This window comes from Labrus mixtus, chromosome 24 (assembly GCF_963584025.1).
Source record: "Labrus mixtus chromosome 24, fLabMix1.1, whole genome shotgun sequence".
In the NCBI taxonomy this organism is placed as follows: domain Eukaryota; kingdom Metazoa; phylum Chordata; class Actinopteri; order Labriformes; family Labridae; genus Labrus; species Labrus mixtus.
This window is the reverse complement of record NC_083635.1, coordinates 81392-97500: the sequence shown is the minus strand read 5'-3', so window position 1 is coordinate 97500 and position 16109 is coordinate 81392. Positions and strand designations below refer to the sequence as shown.

Sequence of the window (16109 nt, the reverse complement as noted above, 5' to 3'; positions counted from 1 at the left end):
TCACCTGTCTGTCTGCATCTTCAACTGTCTGTCTGCATCTTCACCTGTCTGTCTGCTTCCTCACCTGTCTGTCTGCATCTTCACCTGTCTGTCTGCATCCTCACCTGTCTGTCTGCATCCTCACCTGTCTTTCTGCATTTTTAACTGTCTGTCTGCATCTTCACCTGTCTGTCTGCCTCCTCACCTGTCTGTCTGCATCCTCACCTGTCTGTCTACATCTTCACCTGTCTGTCTGCATCCTCACCTGTCTGCATACTCACATGTCTGTCTGCATCCTCACCTGTCTGTCTACGTCTTCACCTGTCTGTCTGCATCCTCACCTGTCTGCATACTCACCTGTCTGTCTGTATCCTCACCTGTCTGTCTGCTTCATCACCTGTCTGCTTACTCACCTGTCTGTCTGCTTCCTCACCTGTCTGTCTGCATACTCACCTGTCTGTCTGCTTCCTCACCTGTCTGTCTGCATCCTCACCTGTCTGTCTGCTTACTCACCTGTCTGTCTGCCTCCTCACCTGTCTGTCTGCCTGTCTGCCTCACCTGTCTGTCTGTCTGTCTGTCTGCATCCTCACCTGTCTGTCTGCTTCCTCACCTGTCTGTCTGCATCCTCACCTGTCTGTCTGCTTCCTCACCTGTCTATCTGCATCCTCACCTGTCTGTCTGCTGCTTCCTCACCTGTCTGTCTGCATCCTCACCTGTCTGTCTGCTTACTCACCTGTCTGTCTGTCTGTCTGCCTCACCTGTCTGTCTGCATCCTCACCTGTCTGTCTGTCTGTCTGTCTGCCTCACCTGTCTGTCTGCTTACTCACCTGTCTGTCTGTCTGTCTGCCTCACCTGTCTGTCTGCCTCACCTGTCTGTCTGCCTCCTCACCTGTCTATCTCCCCCTGAATGAAGAACAATAATTATTAAATAATAAACCTGTGCAGGTGAACAGCTCACGTTTTACAGTCTGATTCACTGCACACACACACACACACACACACACACACACACACACACACACACACACACACACACACACACACACACACACATACACACACTCGCTCTCCTCTGATCTCTGTTTCTTTATCTTCTGTGTGTGTATTTATCTGATCTCTCTCTCTCTGTCTCCCCCCTCAGCCTTCCTGAGGCCCACCGCTCGTTTCCCCCCTTTCTGAGGGGTGAGGAAGGGGGAGGAGTCAAACCTCACGCTGCACGAGAAGAAGAAAAAGAAGAAGAGCTGTACTCGCAGTACTTCTCCTTCTGAATGCAAAAAAAACCCAACACTACAACATTTCTATAAAATAATGTGGACGAGCGGGACAGAGAGCTGAGGTCACACACACACACACACACACACACACACACACACACACACACACACACACACACACACACACAAGTTTTGACGACACCAGCATCAAACAGACTTCAGCTCTTGTCCTGCTCTCTGTGTACATACAGAGGGGAGTGTTTGATTTACACACCAGGACACCTGAGGAGAGAACACCTGGACTCATGATGTTTTTATTCCCCTGTATTTATAAAATCAGCTGTTTTTCTACAGACACACACTCACAGACACACACACACACACACACACACACACACACACACACACACACACATTAAAAAGAAGCTGCAGGTGTGTGTGTGTGTGTGTGTGTGTGTGTGTGTGTGTGTGTGTGTGTGCGACGGGTTAGGCCAAGCAGCATGTAAAACACACACACACACACACACACACACACACACACACACACACACACACACACTCATGATGCCGCTGTCTGTCACTCACTTGAATCTCCATCTTTGGTGTTTTGAATGATCTCTCTCACACCTGTACAGTTTACAGACTGCATGGTCATGTTCAGCCTGCGGGGGGCACACCTCACATCACGTCAAGTTTCTTTCAACTGTCCGGGGAAATGTCTTTTCAAATACCACAGAAGAAGCAACATGGCTTCTGCAAGTTGCAGTGTACAGTCAGTAGGGGGCGGAATAGAGCACAGCGCACACATTACTGATAATCACAGAAGAAGATGAAGCTTTTTATGGTGATATTTTAAAATGTGCATAAGTAAAGTTAAAGGAAACACGACACAAAAAACACAAACACAGCGATGCACGTCTTCCAGAAGTGAACCAGCTGAGTGTGTGAACGCACCGCGATGCATTCAGGGCTCATAGGATTTATTCAGTTGTTTATCGATCACCAACACACACACACAGCTGGTTCACCGTCACACTGTGAACATTTATATATTGACGCTTGATCACAGAAATCTTTTGTTTGTTTTGTTTTTATAAGAAGACTTCTTGTATGTTATTGAGTTGATTTGATTTTGTTTTCATTTATTTATTTGATTTTGAAATATCTATATATAATATTCTCTTTATTTAACCTGCTGCTGTCAACGTGTTCTGAGAACATGAAGCGCGTCCTGCAGGACGCTTTCTGTCCCACAAACGTGTTCACCTATCCGTGCATATCGTCATGTAAAGGTTGCTGCCTCGTGTGGTCAGGAGCAGAACTGCAGGACACGCTTCAGGTTTAAAGGTCTCATGTTGTTTGATCAGCTGATCGTCACTGAACCACAGAGAATCATTCAACAGTAAACATGTAACATCACACTGACCAGGGATCAGTCCATCTCACGTTCTGTTCATAAACCGGACACAAATAGGAAGTCTGTGTACATCAGAGAGACAAACAGGAAGTCTGTGTACGTCAGAGAGACAAACAGGAAGTCTGTGTACATCAGAGGAACAAACAGGAAGTCTGTGTACATCAGAGAGACAAACAGGAAGTCTGTGTACACAAGAGGAACAAACAGGAAGACTGTAACAGGAAGTCTGTGTACACAAGAGGAACAAACAGGAAGTCTGTAACAGGAAGTCTGTGTACACAAGAGGAACAAACAGGAAGTCGTACATCAGAGGGACAAACAGGAAGTCTGTGTACATCAGAGAGACAAACAGGAAGTCGTACGTCAGAGGAACAAACAGGAAGTCTGTGTACATCAGAGGGACAAACAGGAAGTCTGTGTACATCAGAGAGACAAACAGGAAGTCTGTGTACACCAGAGGGACAAACAGGAAGTCTGTGTACATCAGAGGGACAAACAGGAAGTCTGTGTACACCAGAGGGACAAACAGGAAGTCTGTGTACATCAGAGGGACAAACAGGAAGTCTGTGTTGGATTTGATTTGTTTTTCATTCTAATGGAGTCTGTCTGTAAAATATATAATAATAATTATAGCGACAATATTTATTTATATTTATATCATTTCTGTTGTATGTTATGGAAACAGTAAAATGATGATTGTGACACGACGGCTCTGCTGTTTTACTGTGTGTGTGTGTGTGTGTGCTTTTTTATCATTCATTAAGTCTCTACACATCTGTCAGACCACCACAGCAGCTACAATCTACACATCTGTCAGACCATCACATCAGCTACAATCTACACAACTGTCAGACCATCACATCAGCTACAATCTTCACATCTGTCAGACCACCACAGCAGCTACAATCTACACATCTGTCAGACCACCACAGCAGCTACAATCTACACATCTGTCAGACCACCACAGCAGCCCCAATCTACACATCTGTCAGACCACCACAGCAGCCGTGAAAACAGACACTTTTTTCGGACTTTAGCTATTGTGAACATACAAAAGTAGGTACATAGATTAAATATATGAACCCAAAAAAGGGCATAATATGGGCTCTTTAAGAACACTTCAAAAGACATCAAACCTCACACTGAAGGTTCAGACGTGTTTTATGACCAGTTTAGAGTTTTTAATAAGAGCAGTGAGGGTGATGCACAGACGCACAGACAGAGGAGCACTCAGCGTGGATTGAAGCAGTTTGAAAGACATCAGTTAGTTAACAGACAGCAGCCTGCCATGTAGTTCACATGAATCACTGTTTAACATGTAAACTGTAGAGCAGATGATCAATTTCACTTTTTGTTTCTTGTCTGTCCACTTATATGCATAATGGCACGTTCCCCGACTCTTGCTCACCCGTATAGCTCTCTCGCCCTCTGATGTTTGCGGACCCACAGTTATGTTTTGATGCATGTTTTTGATATAATGAGGGAGAGAGGCTTTTGGAAAAAGGGTGTTTGTGGTCGTTAATATACCTGGACGAGTGGGAAACACTGCGCAGAACATGTTTTCCAGGTGCACACGCTCGCTCCACACTATGAGAAACTGGTCTATAGTGTAACGCTACTTGAGCAATGACTGCAGCCTGTATGATCTATAGACTGTCAGTGTATCTGCCCTGGCGGCCCTTAAGGCAACCCAGCCCACCGGGAATTGTCCCGGTTCTCCAGATTAGCCACTCCGGGCCTGGCTGCTCCTCACTGCTCGCCATGTGAGCTGACGGGGTTTCCTTATCCCTGCGGGCTGACTCACAGGCACACACAGGCACACACAGACAGAGCCAATTTAGAGAGAAATACAATGCATGGAAACTTAAACACCAAACCGTTAAAACCGCAATTCACAAGTCAGTATTGAACCGTGGATGCCGTACCGAACGGTTCAATATTTATTGAGAATTGTTGCATGCCTAGTTAACATGGTCACTCTTTTCACCATAACACCAGAACGTCACTTCAGTGATATTGCTGATAAATAGAGAATTCCTCTCCTTACTGTAGTGTTTTTTTTTTAATTATACATATATTTTTAAAATTAGTTAGTAGATATTTTGTGAGTTTTCTATTTTCTTTATTTACATTGTGTTTATTCTTATTGGGGTGTCAACTACATGATTAAAAGGTTTCACACACCTGGTCAGTGATTTATTGTTCTTTAGATTCATGATTGTCTACAGATTGATGCTTACCTCAGTCCAACAGCCACTCTCTGTTTAGGGTCTATGGCTGCTCTGTAGGTTGTAGATTGTCTGGTCAGTTCAGGGCCAATAAGGGTCAGAAGTTCATCCATCTGCTCAGCTCTCATCTGGAAATACTGGTGATGGCGTTGGCTGTCCAGCCTCAGCTCAGCCACAAGATGATGAAAATCTCCTTGTTCTCTCCTTCGCTGGTTGAGAGTATGCACCCAAAGCCTGCTCCTTCTACCTCTCCTTTGTACTGTGTCCAGTAGCAGAAGAAATGCAACCGTTCTCCTTCTGCTCACAGGAACTGTATGTAAAATATAGATAAGAAATAACTATTGATCATACATGTAAAAAGAAGCCTATTTACTATGTAGGTTGCAGAAGAACAAACCAGAAAATAATATTATAATTATTAACAGTAGACATAATTAAAACCTTTTAAAAACAATTATCTTTGAATAACCCAACACACTTACCAATGGTAGAAGCCCAAAATCACAGAATGAACTCGAAGTTTGGAGACGATTAAAACGAGAGCATTGCACTAATGTGATCGTGAAGAGATGAAAGCTGAAATGATTGTTTGTGTCGAGGAATATTCCTGAGGTGGTGATAGCATGACAAACTAAACAGAGATGAGAGACGTAGATATTTTTTACTGATGCTTTTTCATTTATTTCCGGACATTGTTTTATATATTTTTTGGTTTCATGTTTGATGTGCAGGGTGTCGATTGTTGTCTTTTTATGGCTGCAGCATGGGGGAAGAGCCCAAGACACACACACACACATGCACACACACACACACACACACACACACACACACACACACACACACACACACACACACACACACACACACACACACACACTACACAAGTAGTAAAACCCATGCAGAAACAGAGACATGCAAACTTCACTCAAAATATCTTGTACGCCGAAGTTATTATCTTGTGCTGAAAGTGTTGGATAATAATATTGTGCTGAAATGAACGTTGTTAATTTAATCTGAGAGTTGATTTTAGGGGCGAGTTTGTCTTGGCACACGGGCCTTTGGTTTGTCATCAGGGGGTGGTTTGGGCTTTGTAGAGATAGGAGGCAAGGGTGTGGACTTTGATTCGGGTCCAAGCTCCTGCTGAGGTGGAAGGGGGGTTTTATTGATCCGAGTGCCTAGACACTGGATCGTATTTTTGATGGGAGGCAGAGGGGTTGACTTTGGCAGGACTTGAATCTGAGAGTTGGATTTAGGGGGACAGCGAGTTTGTATTGGCAAGGGTGTGGACTTTGATTCGTGCCAATGCTCCAGCTTGAGCTTCCTTATTTCAGCTTTCAACAATGTGTTCTCTTCTTTTAAATGCTCATTCTCTTTCTCGAGAGCATAACATAAAGCTGTTTTACAGATGTTTTCATTCTGAACTTTTGTGTAGTTCCATCTAGCCCTCTGGAGTTTCTCTGCATCGTCACCTTTAGACGAATAGAGGAGCAGCTTTGCATTCAACTTCTCGATCTCCTTGTAAGGACAGGAAAGCACTTGATTATTTTTCTGTTGCTGCTGCTTGTGAATCTTCTGAGGACATGTTGGAGTCGGTTTCGTTGTATTCACCTGCGCTGTCTTTTTTAGCAATATGTTCGCATGACACCTAACATCTTTGATGACAGTCTCCTCCTCAAGCTTTGCGTTTGCCAGCTGGAGACAAGTGTTTTGCTTTGAAATCTCTCTGCTTGTCTGTTCTTGCTTCATCCGTTCAGATTCAAGATCTTGGATCTTCTTTTGTAGCTGTACTACCAGCTCTTGAAGGTTAACTAATTTATTTTTCAAATGTTCTTTTTCTTCGACCTCCTTACTCAGCGTTTTCTTCCACAGGATCTGCTCTTTATCAAAAGTCACTGAAGAGGTCTCCTGCAATGCCTTCATTTGCCCCATCTCAGATTTGAGAAGTTCATGATTATTCTTGCAAGAGTCATATTTAATTGTCATCTTTACCAGCTTTTCATTTGTTTGATCATTTTCTACCTCCAGCGTGTAGTTAGTGGTCTTCAACTTCTCTATGACCTTGTTGTACTTGTTCAGTTCCTCCTGAACTTGGATCACGTCTTTGTTGGATTGGTTTCTCTGAGCAATGATCATCCCAGTTTGAATGGTTGACCTTCTTTGTTTGCCCTCTGCCTCTTCCATACTTTTCCAAAGGGATGTTATCATCTTTTCACCGCATAAAACGTCTTCTGTGCTTTTCCTCTCCTTTTTCTCCAGCCTTTCATAACGAGAAACGCACTTGTTAAGCCTATGCTTAAATCTATTGTTCTTTATGTTTTCTTGCTCCACAGTCTTTTTCAGCTTCTTATTTTCAACTGCCATAGCATTCATTGTTTCTTTGCGTTCACAAATGTGTTTGTCTTTCTCCTCCTGCGAATCTTTGAACGACATAATGGTTCTATTTAAATCTGACCTCTCCATTCCTAAATTGTATATTTCCATCTTGTCCTTGTCTGCTTGGTCTCGGGCATTTTTAAGTTCTTTATCTTGTCTTGCAACTGTTTCCTGTGTTGCAGTTAGTTTATATCTAAGACGGGGTATCTCATTCAACTTTAAAATGTAATCTTTGATATGTATTTTTGACATGTTCAACTCCTCTGAAGTGGCTTCATGTAACATCTCATTATGTTTCAATTTCTTTTTTTGATCATCCATAACTTTCAATGCATGATTTTGAAACCCTGTTAATTTACTAATCTCTTGAATGTTTGTCTCATTGGTCATCTTTAGTGTTTTGACCTCAAACTTTAATGAGGTATAACTTTCTATCTCACGCTCTTTCTGCTCTTTCATCAATTTCTCGATTTTCAATTTGTCCTCAAGTTGTTTGCATGTCCTTTGAAGAGCAGAAGTCCTTGCAGCTGAGGCGTTGGTTTCCTGAGCTCTCAGAAGCTGCTCATTTTTCAATTCTTCCTTCAGCTTTAGTTTAGAGGCTCTCTCCACTTTGAAATCTTGTTGTAGTTTTTCATGCTGCTCAGTTGCTGTCTTTAAAGACAGCTGGATTTTTCCCAGATCTGTGTTTTTTCTTTGTTGATCTCTGATCACTGCCATTAACTTTTTCTCATTGTCCTTGGACCTCTGTAACTCGGCATTATGCTGGCTCCTTTTTGAGTCTGATGTGTTCATGATGCCTCCTTTGTCTTGCTTCAAATAGCCTGCTGTGAAAAGAAATGTGGGTCTTCACATGCACCTTCTCAGTTCAGAATCAGATTAAAGACAGATTCAGTCACTCTCTTCACTTCAGTCACTAAGCTAAAGCTGCTGTGACCTGTGACATCATGACATTGTAATAATGATGTCATAAGGGCTTTGATGTTTGAACCGGGTTGAACCGCTGGGGATTCTATGCAGGGTTTTTCAAATAATAACAAAAGAGCAGCTGCTGTATCTGGTTTGAACCAATAGCAGGCTACGTTCGGACAGCATCATCAGCCTATCAGATTGACTTATCTGGAGAACAGCTGTTTGGTCGGAACCCCTACTCAAGGGACATCCAGGTGAATAAGGTAAACAAATTAACTCACAGATATCAACATGAAACTTCTCCAGTTTATTACTTATATCAAGGCAAAGTTTTTTTAATATTCCAAGTTTTCTGAAATGTTATGTTTAAATATGCAAATAAGGCTTTATCTAATTAAATATGCACTAATTTGCATACATTTCCAGCTGAGAAATCTGAATATTGGATAAACCCAGGTTCAAGATTATGTTTTCATTTTGTTGACATATTAAAGACACAGGTATTTACAGAGGGGATTTTGGATATCTCTTTTTATCACTCCATAAATCAGAAAATACTATCAACAGACTTTAAAAAACGATTTTCGCCATGTTTTTATGAATAAACTGTTATATAAATCAGGGCTGATCATGAATGATATATGAACAAGCCCCTCTGTAAATATCTTCAGAACACACACACACACACACACACACACACACACACACACACACACACACACACACACACACACACACACACAATACTACTATATACTTTCATTACATGACAAAATTATGTTATGTTTTTTTTAGTTGTTACATGTATTAAATAAAAAATAAATCTATGCATTTTTTACATGTTATTGATAAGATTGTTATATGTCAAAAAATTGAACAATATATACTTTTCAGGTATGAGTTTCTTCAGTAAAAGAAAATAAAAATATATGAATACCATTTTAAAATGACACGATTTCTGTCACTAAATTGATACTGTCCCTTATCATAGCAAAATTAATTTTAAAACATGCAAGAAATGGTTTGCCTGGTCAGCACCCAAACACTTTCCACTACACAATGATGTAAATTCAGTTTGTATAAGTCTGTAATATTGAAAGCAGGGCTGTTAGGCAAACTTTTAATTCAAAAGTCTTTATTAAAGTCAAACCCTTCAGGTATTACAATGCCTACAGCAGTACACAAGCAGCAGTAAACATTAGTGTTAAAGAACAAGACTTTTTGCTAGATAAGATAACAAGTGAATTTACTTTTGACAAGTTAGGAATATCTTTAAGTTTGTTTCAACATTTTAACATATGTCATGCCTACAGACATGTCGAGGACATACATATTCTATTCCTATTCTTTTAAGGGAATGTTGTCAACAACAAACTACTGCCATTACAAACAGATGCACGCTACACACCTCATTTAGCCCTTAACATTCAAATAAAGGAGAAACAGGGAGCATGTTTATGTTTAAGAGTATTGAACAAATGCTGGTACTGCCTACTGTTTAAAAATATATTTTGAGTATACAATTCTTGTAAAATGTATAATTATTAAAATTATTATTGAGTCTTTCAACCCTCGACCTGTTTATCTTTGAATGAGTGCAAATTCAATCATCCTCGTGCTCAAGGCACCCTTTGCCCTCTTAAGTCAGTGTAAGGTAAAATGCATACTTAATATCAGTGGACAGTTGTCAGTACCAGCATTTGCTCAGGGCCAAAGCCTATATGACGTATATATGTGTGAACCGTGTTGCAAACAAAACAGTTTAATGGGCAGCCGTGGACACAGCAATGTTTTTACTTTTAGAGTGTAGCTCTATGAGCTTGGCGTTGATTGTGCTTCCAATGCTGAGAGTGGGGTCCCTGGCCACCTTTCAAGAGTTGCACCTAAATATGAAAAGAAAAGTGCAACTTAGAGTAGAAGCCTAAAATCAGAAAACACACAAACGCAGAAACTACTGGGGAAACAGTAACTGAAAAAGTAAAAACGTACTGTAAATTGCATCCAATTTATTTTTGTGGAGTGGTAGACGAGTGTCTCGTCCGTCGCCTCGTTTATTCCCCCGAAGATTGCTCACCAGCAGTATTTCCATCGGGAAGACTGCTGTGAGCAGATGCCTTACAAATACTGTTGCAGAATTTGCATTGAGGGCATAGGCCCATGCAAGTTTCTCAACCATCACTCCAGTCTCGGGATGGATCTCCACCTGTGAGAACAAGGACATGAGGTTAGTATTTAAAGTAGAAAATGTGTGATTTGTTATGCCCTACATTCTTTGCACATAAAATCAAATTCGATTTGCCGTACTCATCAGCAGCAAGTCTGAAGAAACAGTAGATCTATTTGATGTACTGAATTTCTTCATTCTTAAAAGACAGTTACCTTAGAAGATTGGGATACTGTTAATGATGGAGATGCAGACGTGGAACTGGACAGTGTTGATCTGGGTAGGGACAGTGCTGAAGTACCAGATGAAGAACTGGGCCTGGACTGCAGAGAACTTGGGAGGGTTAGCGAAGGTGTAGTGAGCTCCAACCTGGATTTCTTGGAAGGGGTATCCATATCAATTATCTTCCTCATGCTCAGGAGGAGGTGTGGCACATCTAGACACGGTCAACAAAATGCTCTTGAGAAAGAGTAACTTACAATATAATCAATTAAGTGTTTAGTCATTTTGAAATGAAGTGTGTTAGTAGTCTAAAGGTTAATTTAATGATATGAATGAGTGATACCTTGCAAAACCATATCTTTCAATTTAGCGTTCTCTTTTTGCAGGTCCTTGATCTCCTGCTGTAATTCGCTCAAAGTGTTTCTCTGATTGCTGTGATCAGAAGAAGGCTGCATTTGACCATACTGGTGAAGAAACTCTTCTGCTGGATCTGTTCTAATGGGAGCCTTCGACTTCTGGGTTTCAAGATAAAGGAAAATAAAATTATTGGATACAAAAACAATATACCGGTATATTGAATCAATATTAAAAACATGTGTAATCTATATAGATTTTTCTTTATTCTAGCTCATAGTAATGTCTTGTACATAGACAAGTCAGCCTGTTACACAATCTATTAACATTGTGGGAAATATGGTCACTGGTAAAAGTAAATTAACAACACCTTAGCTTGTAGTAGCTGAGTTTCATTATCAGTTGAGTCATCTGAATCGTCCCCATATTTTTGGGGAACCATTGACACCCTCTTTGTCAGCACTGAAGTCTTTCGTCAGTTGGACAATAAAGTCAGGACATGTGCTAAAACAGGCTGAATCTCCTTGTGTTCGCATTATTGAACACTAACAAATTTTGAAGCAATTAAACAAGGACATGGTTTACTAAATGCCAGAGTTACTGTATCTTACCACTAACAAAGATTACTTCTCCTCTGTAATGAGGCCAACCTCCTCCTCTGTTTCCTTCATATAGAGACATATTCACATGTCCAAAAATTCAGCCAGAATCAAGGGCATGACATCTTTAAAAGGCCCCTGTCTGCACACAATAATGGCTTACGGCCATACCACCCTGAACAAGCCCGATCTCGGAAACTAAGCAGGGTCTGGCCTGGTTCGTACTTGGATGGGAGACTGCCTGGGAATACCAGGTGCTGTAAGCTTTTTCATTTTTTTGATCATGTTTTTTTTTTATTTTGTAAAAAATAATTCTTCCATTTCTCAAAAAGTACACAGTAAAAGTACTTCATATTACTTGTACATGTAGTCTAGGAAGTACTAAGTCCAACCATATCAGAATCATTTTCTACTTATGGAAGAATTATTTTTTACAAGATATCAAAGTCATAAAAAAGACTCATTATAGTGATTTATAAAGGACTTTGACAGTGGATTTCTCAAAAAGTACACAGTAAAAGTACTTCATATTACTTGTACATGTAGTCTAGGAAGTACTAAGTCCAACCATATCAGAATCATTTTCTACTTATGGAAGAATTATTTTTTACAAGACATCAAAGTCATAAAAAAAGACTCATTATAGTGATTTATAAAGGACTTTGTCAATGGATTTCTCAAAATCAGAATATCAGAATCATTTTCTACTCATGGAAGATTTTTTTTTTGTCTGGAAAAGGAGATTAATAACGGGTCAAAATCGCTGTCTCTGTCTGTTACTCCTGCTCGCTCTGCAGTCCGGAGCATTTACCATAAAGATCAGAATACGTGGGCACTTCATATTTAGGGGCGGCTCACTTCACCATGTAAACTCGAGGAGCGGCTGGCTTGACCGCAGTAACGGTATGGACGACGGAGAGAGAGGAAGAGAGAGGAGCGGCGGGCTGATTGCTCCGGCTGCGACTGATCAAAGACTGATTGATGCAGAGAATGTGAGAGGTGGCGTGAGAGCGGGAAAAGAAGAGGCAAAAGTGACTTTCGAGAAAACACTAACACTGAACATTGAAATGGTGGGGGACAAGGTGACTCTAAACCAGGTAATGAGCAATATAAAAATGATCTGTGGGGGCCTGCTGGCTTGCAGAACCCTGGGACCCGGAAAATTGGAGGTGACGGTGAGCAACATTAAAGGAAAGGAAAGGCTGCTGGACGGATTTAAGATCGGAGAGACCAGAGTCGGGGCGAGAGAACTCAATAATGATGAGCTGGTGGTGTCTTTTTTAAACCTGCCGGCTTATGTCACGGACGAAGAAATAGTTTGGAAGCTGACGGGCTGGGGAGTGAAACCGACATCACCGATAAAACGAAGAATGTGGCCAGGAACAATGATAGCCGACGGAACGAGGTTTGTCCGGGTCAGATTCAATGACCAGGTGCAGTCACTCCCTTACTCCACAAAGTTTAACACGGTGATGGGGAGCGCATTTTTTAGAGTAATACACGATCGACAACAAAAAGTGTGCAGGATGTGCATCCAGCCGGGACACATTCTGCGAGAGTGTCCAGAAGTTTATGTGCCACAAATGTGGGGTGCAGGGACACTTTGCGCGAGAGTGCAGCGCAAACAGCACAAAATGCACGAACTGTAAAAAAAGAGAAAATGAGTGTGAGTGTGAAAACGGAGAGGAGAGCAAGAACGAGGCGGAGGAGGTGTATGAGGAGGAGGAGGTGTACGAGGACGAGGCGGAGGAGGAGAAGGAGGAGATCGGAGAAAGCAGGGAGGAGACCGGAGAGGACGAGAACAGTGACGGAGAAATGGAGCAGAGCGGAGAGAGCGGAGGAGAGCAGGTGTCAGAGTGTGAGCTGGAGACGCCGGAGCTGGCTGGAGAGGGAGGACAACAGAAGCAGCGGAAAACGAGCGAGAGAGGGAAAGAAGGAGACAGAACGGATGAGGCAGAGGACCCGGGGGTAAGCATGAACACAGAGGGGAGGGAGATGCCTGAGAGTGTTGTTGGACAGGCGGGAGGGAGAAAAATCATGTCAAATAATATGGTTAAAAGCACCAGTTCAAATGAGACGGACAGCGAAATGGATGTTGGTGAACTGGCGAGTGCGCAAAAAAGACTAAGTCTAGGACAACGGAAAAAGTTGGCAAAAAAATTGAAATGTAAGGACAAATAATGACTGGCAGTAACCCCTGTAAATCCGTTTTTTTTAAAAAAAAATTTATGATAATGGCCTTACACTTATTTTCTATTAACACGAATGGACTACGGAACAAAGAGAAAAGACATTCAATTTTTTCCTTGCAAAATGACATTTTGTGCTTGCAGGAGACCAGGTGGGATGATTCCCTGGTAGAAGATATAAAAAAAAGACTTTGTGGGCCATATTTTCTGTTCTAATGGTACGTCGAGGGCGAGGGGAGTGGCGGTTTTAGTTAAAACGGGTAACAGGGGTTAATTTGGTTTACGGAGACAAAGAGGGGAGAGTAATAGTAATAGACTGTGTGTATGAAACAAAAAAATTAAGAATCATAAATATATACGCACCGAACGAAGAAAAAGAAAGGAAAACGTTCTTCATTGAAATAAGCAAATGGTGGGAAAGGAATTGTGTAATAATCGGTGACTTTAATGTGGCGATGACACCTACTGATGTGTCTAAAAATAATGTGTTTAAGGGGGATGTGAGCAGGGGGGCACTTAAAGATATAATAATAATAACAAAACAATGCATTGATATTTGGAGATTGTTACATCCATGGGAGAGGGCGTTTTCTAGGAGACAAATTGTATTAAATAGATTAAAACAATCTAGAATAGATTTTGCTTTGGTGACATGTGAGGTGGTGAGGTGGATTAAAGAAGTAGAATATAAAACTAATATGTGGAGCGATCACGCTGGGATGGGAATCACGTTTAGAAAAGAAACTAATGTACGAAAAGGAGGGATATGGTGCTTTAATGCAAGTTTGCTGGATGATGGAATGTTTGTGAAAAGTATGGAAAGATTTTTGAATGATGTGGGATATGAGTGGAATGAGAGTGAAGATATGAATGTGTGGTGGGATAGTGTAAAAGTCAGAATTAAAAAAAAGTGTATTAATTATAGTAAAGAGAAAAAGTAGAGAGAAAATAGAAAGGAAGAGAATTTAAGAAAACAACTAAATGAGGAAATAGCATCGCTTGACAGTGCAGATAATGTATGTGTTGAAAAATACATACATTTAAAAGAACAGTTAAAAGTGATTGAACTTAAAAAATGTAGGGGTGCAGCCATTAGGAGTAAAATACAATATATGTATGAGGGGGAGAGGATTACAGCGTTTTTTTTGGGTCTGGAAAAACAAAAATAAAACAGAACAGAAATAAACGAATTATTGAATGTAGCAGGTAAAAGTGTGACTGATAAAAATGAAATTTTAGAAATAGTAAAGTGTTATTATGAAATTCTGTTTTCTAGACAGGAGTGTGATAGTGTGAGTGTGAACAGAGCTTTGGGTGCCTTAAAGAAAGAATTAAGCGATGATGATAAAATGTGGGGTGAATGTGAGTTTACAGATGGAGAAATTAAAAGTGCTTTAGAAGGTTTAAACAAAAACAAAAGTCCTGGGAGCAATGGCCTAACTGCAGAATTTTATCAAGCTTTCAAAGAGCAGTTAGTGCCCTTAGTGAGTAAATTAAGTAAATATATTGAAAAAGTAAAACAAATACCGAAAAGTTTAGGGGAAGGGGTGGTTACTATTTTTTACAAAAACAAGGGGGACAATAAAAATCTGGACAACTACAGACCAATCAGCTTACTAAACACAGACTACAAAATCATGGCAAAAACAATAGCCAATAGAATCAGGGAGGTAATAGGAACAATCATAGAACAAACACAATCATACAGCATACCAAACAGAGACATAGCAGACTCAATCATTTCAATAAAACAGACGGTCAGAGATATGGAAAGGGAGGGGGGAATATGGTTAGGGATTGATTTAAATAAAGCTTTTGACAGAGTAGATCACGGGTTTTTGGGAAAGGTGTTGGAGAAGTTTGGGTTCGGGGAGAGAATGAGAGAATGGATAAATATGTTGTATACAGGAGCGGAAAGCAAGATAAAATGTAACAGGGACTTAACTGATTCTTTTCAAATATCAAGGTCAGTGAGACAGGGGTGTCCGATGTCAACGCTGCTGTACAGCTTGGTGGTAGAGCCGCTGGCAGCGCTGATATCGGAAGACGTAAACATAAAAGGTATAGGTAAGGAAAACGTAAAAATAATTCAATCAATCAATCAATCAATCAATCAACTTTTATTTGTATAGCGTCAACTCATAACAAGTGTTATCTCGAGACACTTTACAAGAAGCAGGTAAAATACCTTACTCATTGTCTGTTAACATTACAAAAGAGCAGGTAAAAAGACCTTACTCATTGTTATGTTACAAAAAGCAGGTAAAAGACCTTACTTATTGCTATGTTACAAAGATCCGGCCTATCCATCATGAGCACTTTAGCAAAGCAGCAAAAGTTACAGTGGTAAGAAAAAACTGCCTTATTAAAAGGCAGAAATCTTCGGCCGGATCCCCGGCTCATGACGAAACAGTCTTCACAGGCCTAGACTGCGCCGGGCTTGGAAAGGGATAGGGGGAGA

The 16109-nt window shown here is 40.9% G+C and overlaps 1 protein-coding gene, 1 long non-coding RNA gene and 1 pseudogene across 3 annotated transcripts in view; all 3 read left to right on the top strand.

Annotated features, from left to right (window-relative positions):
- The window catches only part of fam184aa (family with sequence similarity 184 member Aa), a 26211-nt gene extending 24609 nt beyond the window's left edge, over positions 1-1602 (top strand). For both annotated transcript variants that reach the window (XM_061032819.1, XM_061032820.1), the window contains one exon: positions 1121-1602. Coding sequence is in view for 1 of the 2 variants with exons in the window: in XM_061032820.1 (XP_060888803.1) it covers positions 1121-1129 (9 nt within the window). In the remaining variant the exon portion in view is untranslated. The remainder of the gene's footprint in view (positions 1-1120) is intronic.
- A 947-nt stretch (positions 1603-2549) lies between these two features.
- LOC132959512 (uncharacterized) lies at positions 2550-3312 on the top strand. The gene is made up of 2 exons (XR_009667030.1): positions 2550-2824; positions 2910-3312. It is a non-coding gene; the product is annotated as an uncharacterized LOC132959512 (long non-coding RNA).
- Positions 3313-11616: 8304 nt separating this feature from the next.
- LOC132960051 (5S ribosomal RNA) lies at positions 11617-11725 on the top strand (annotated as a pseudogene).
- The last annotated feature ends 4384 nt before the right edge of the window (positions 11726-16109 follow it).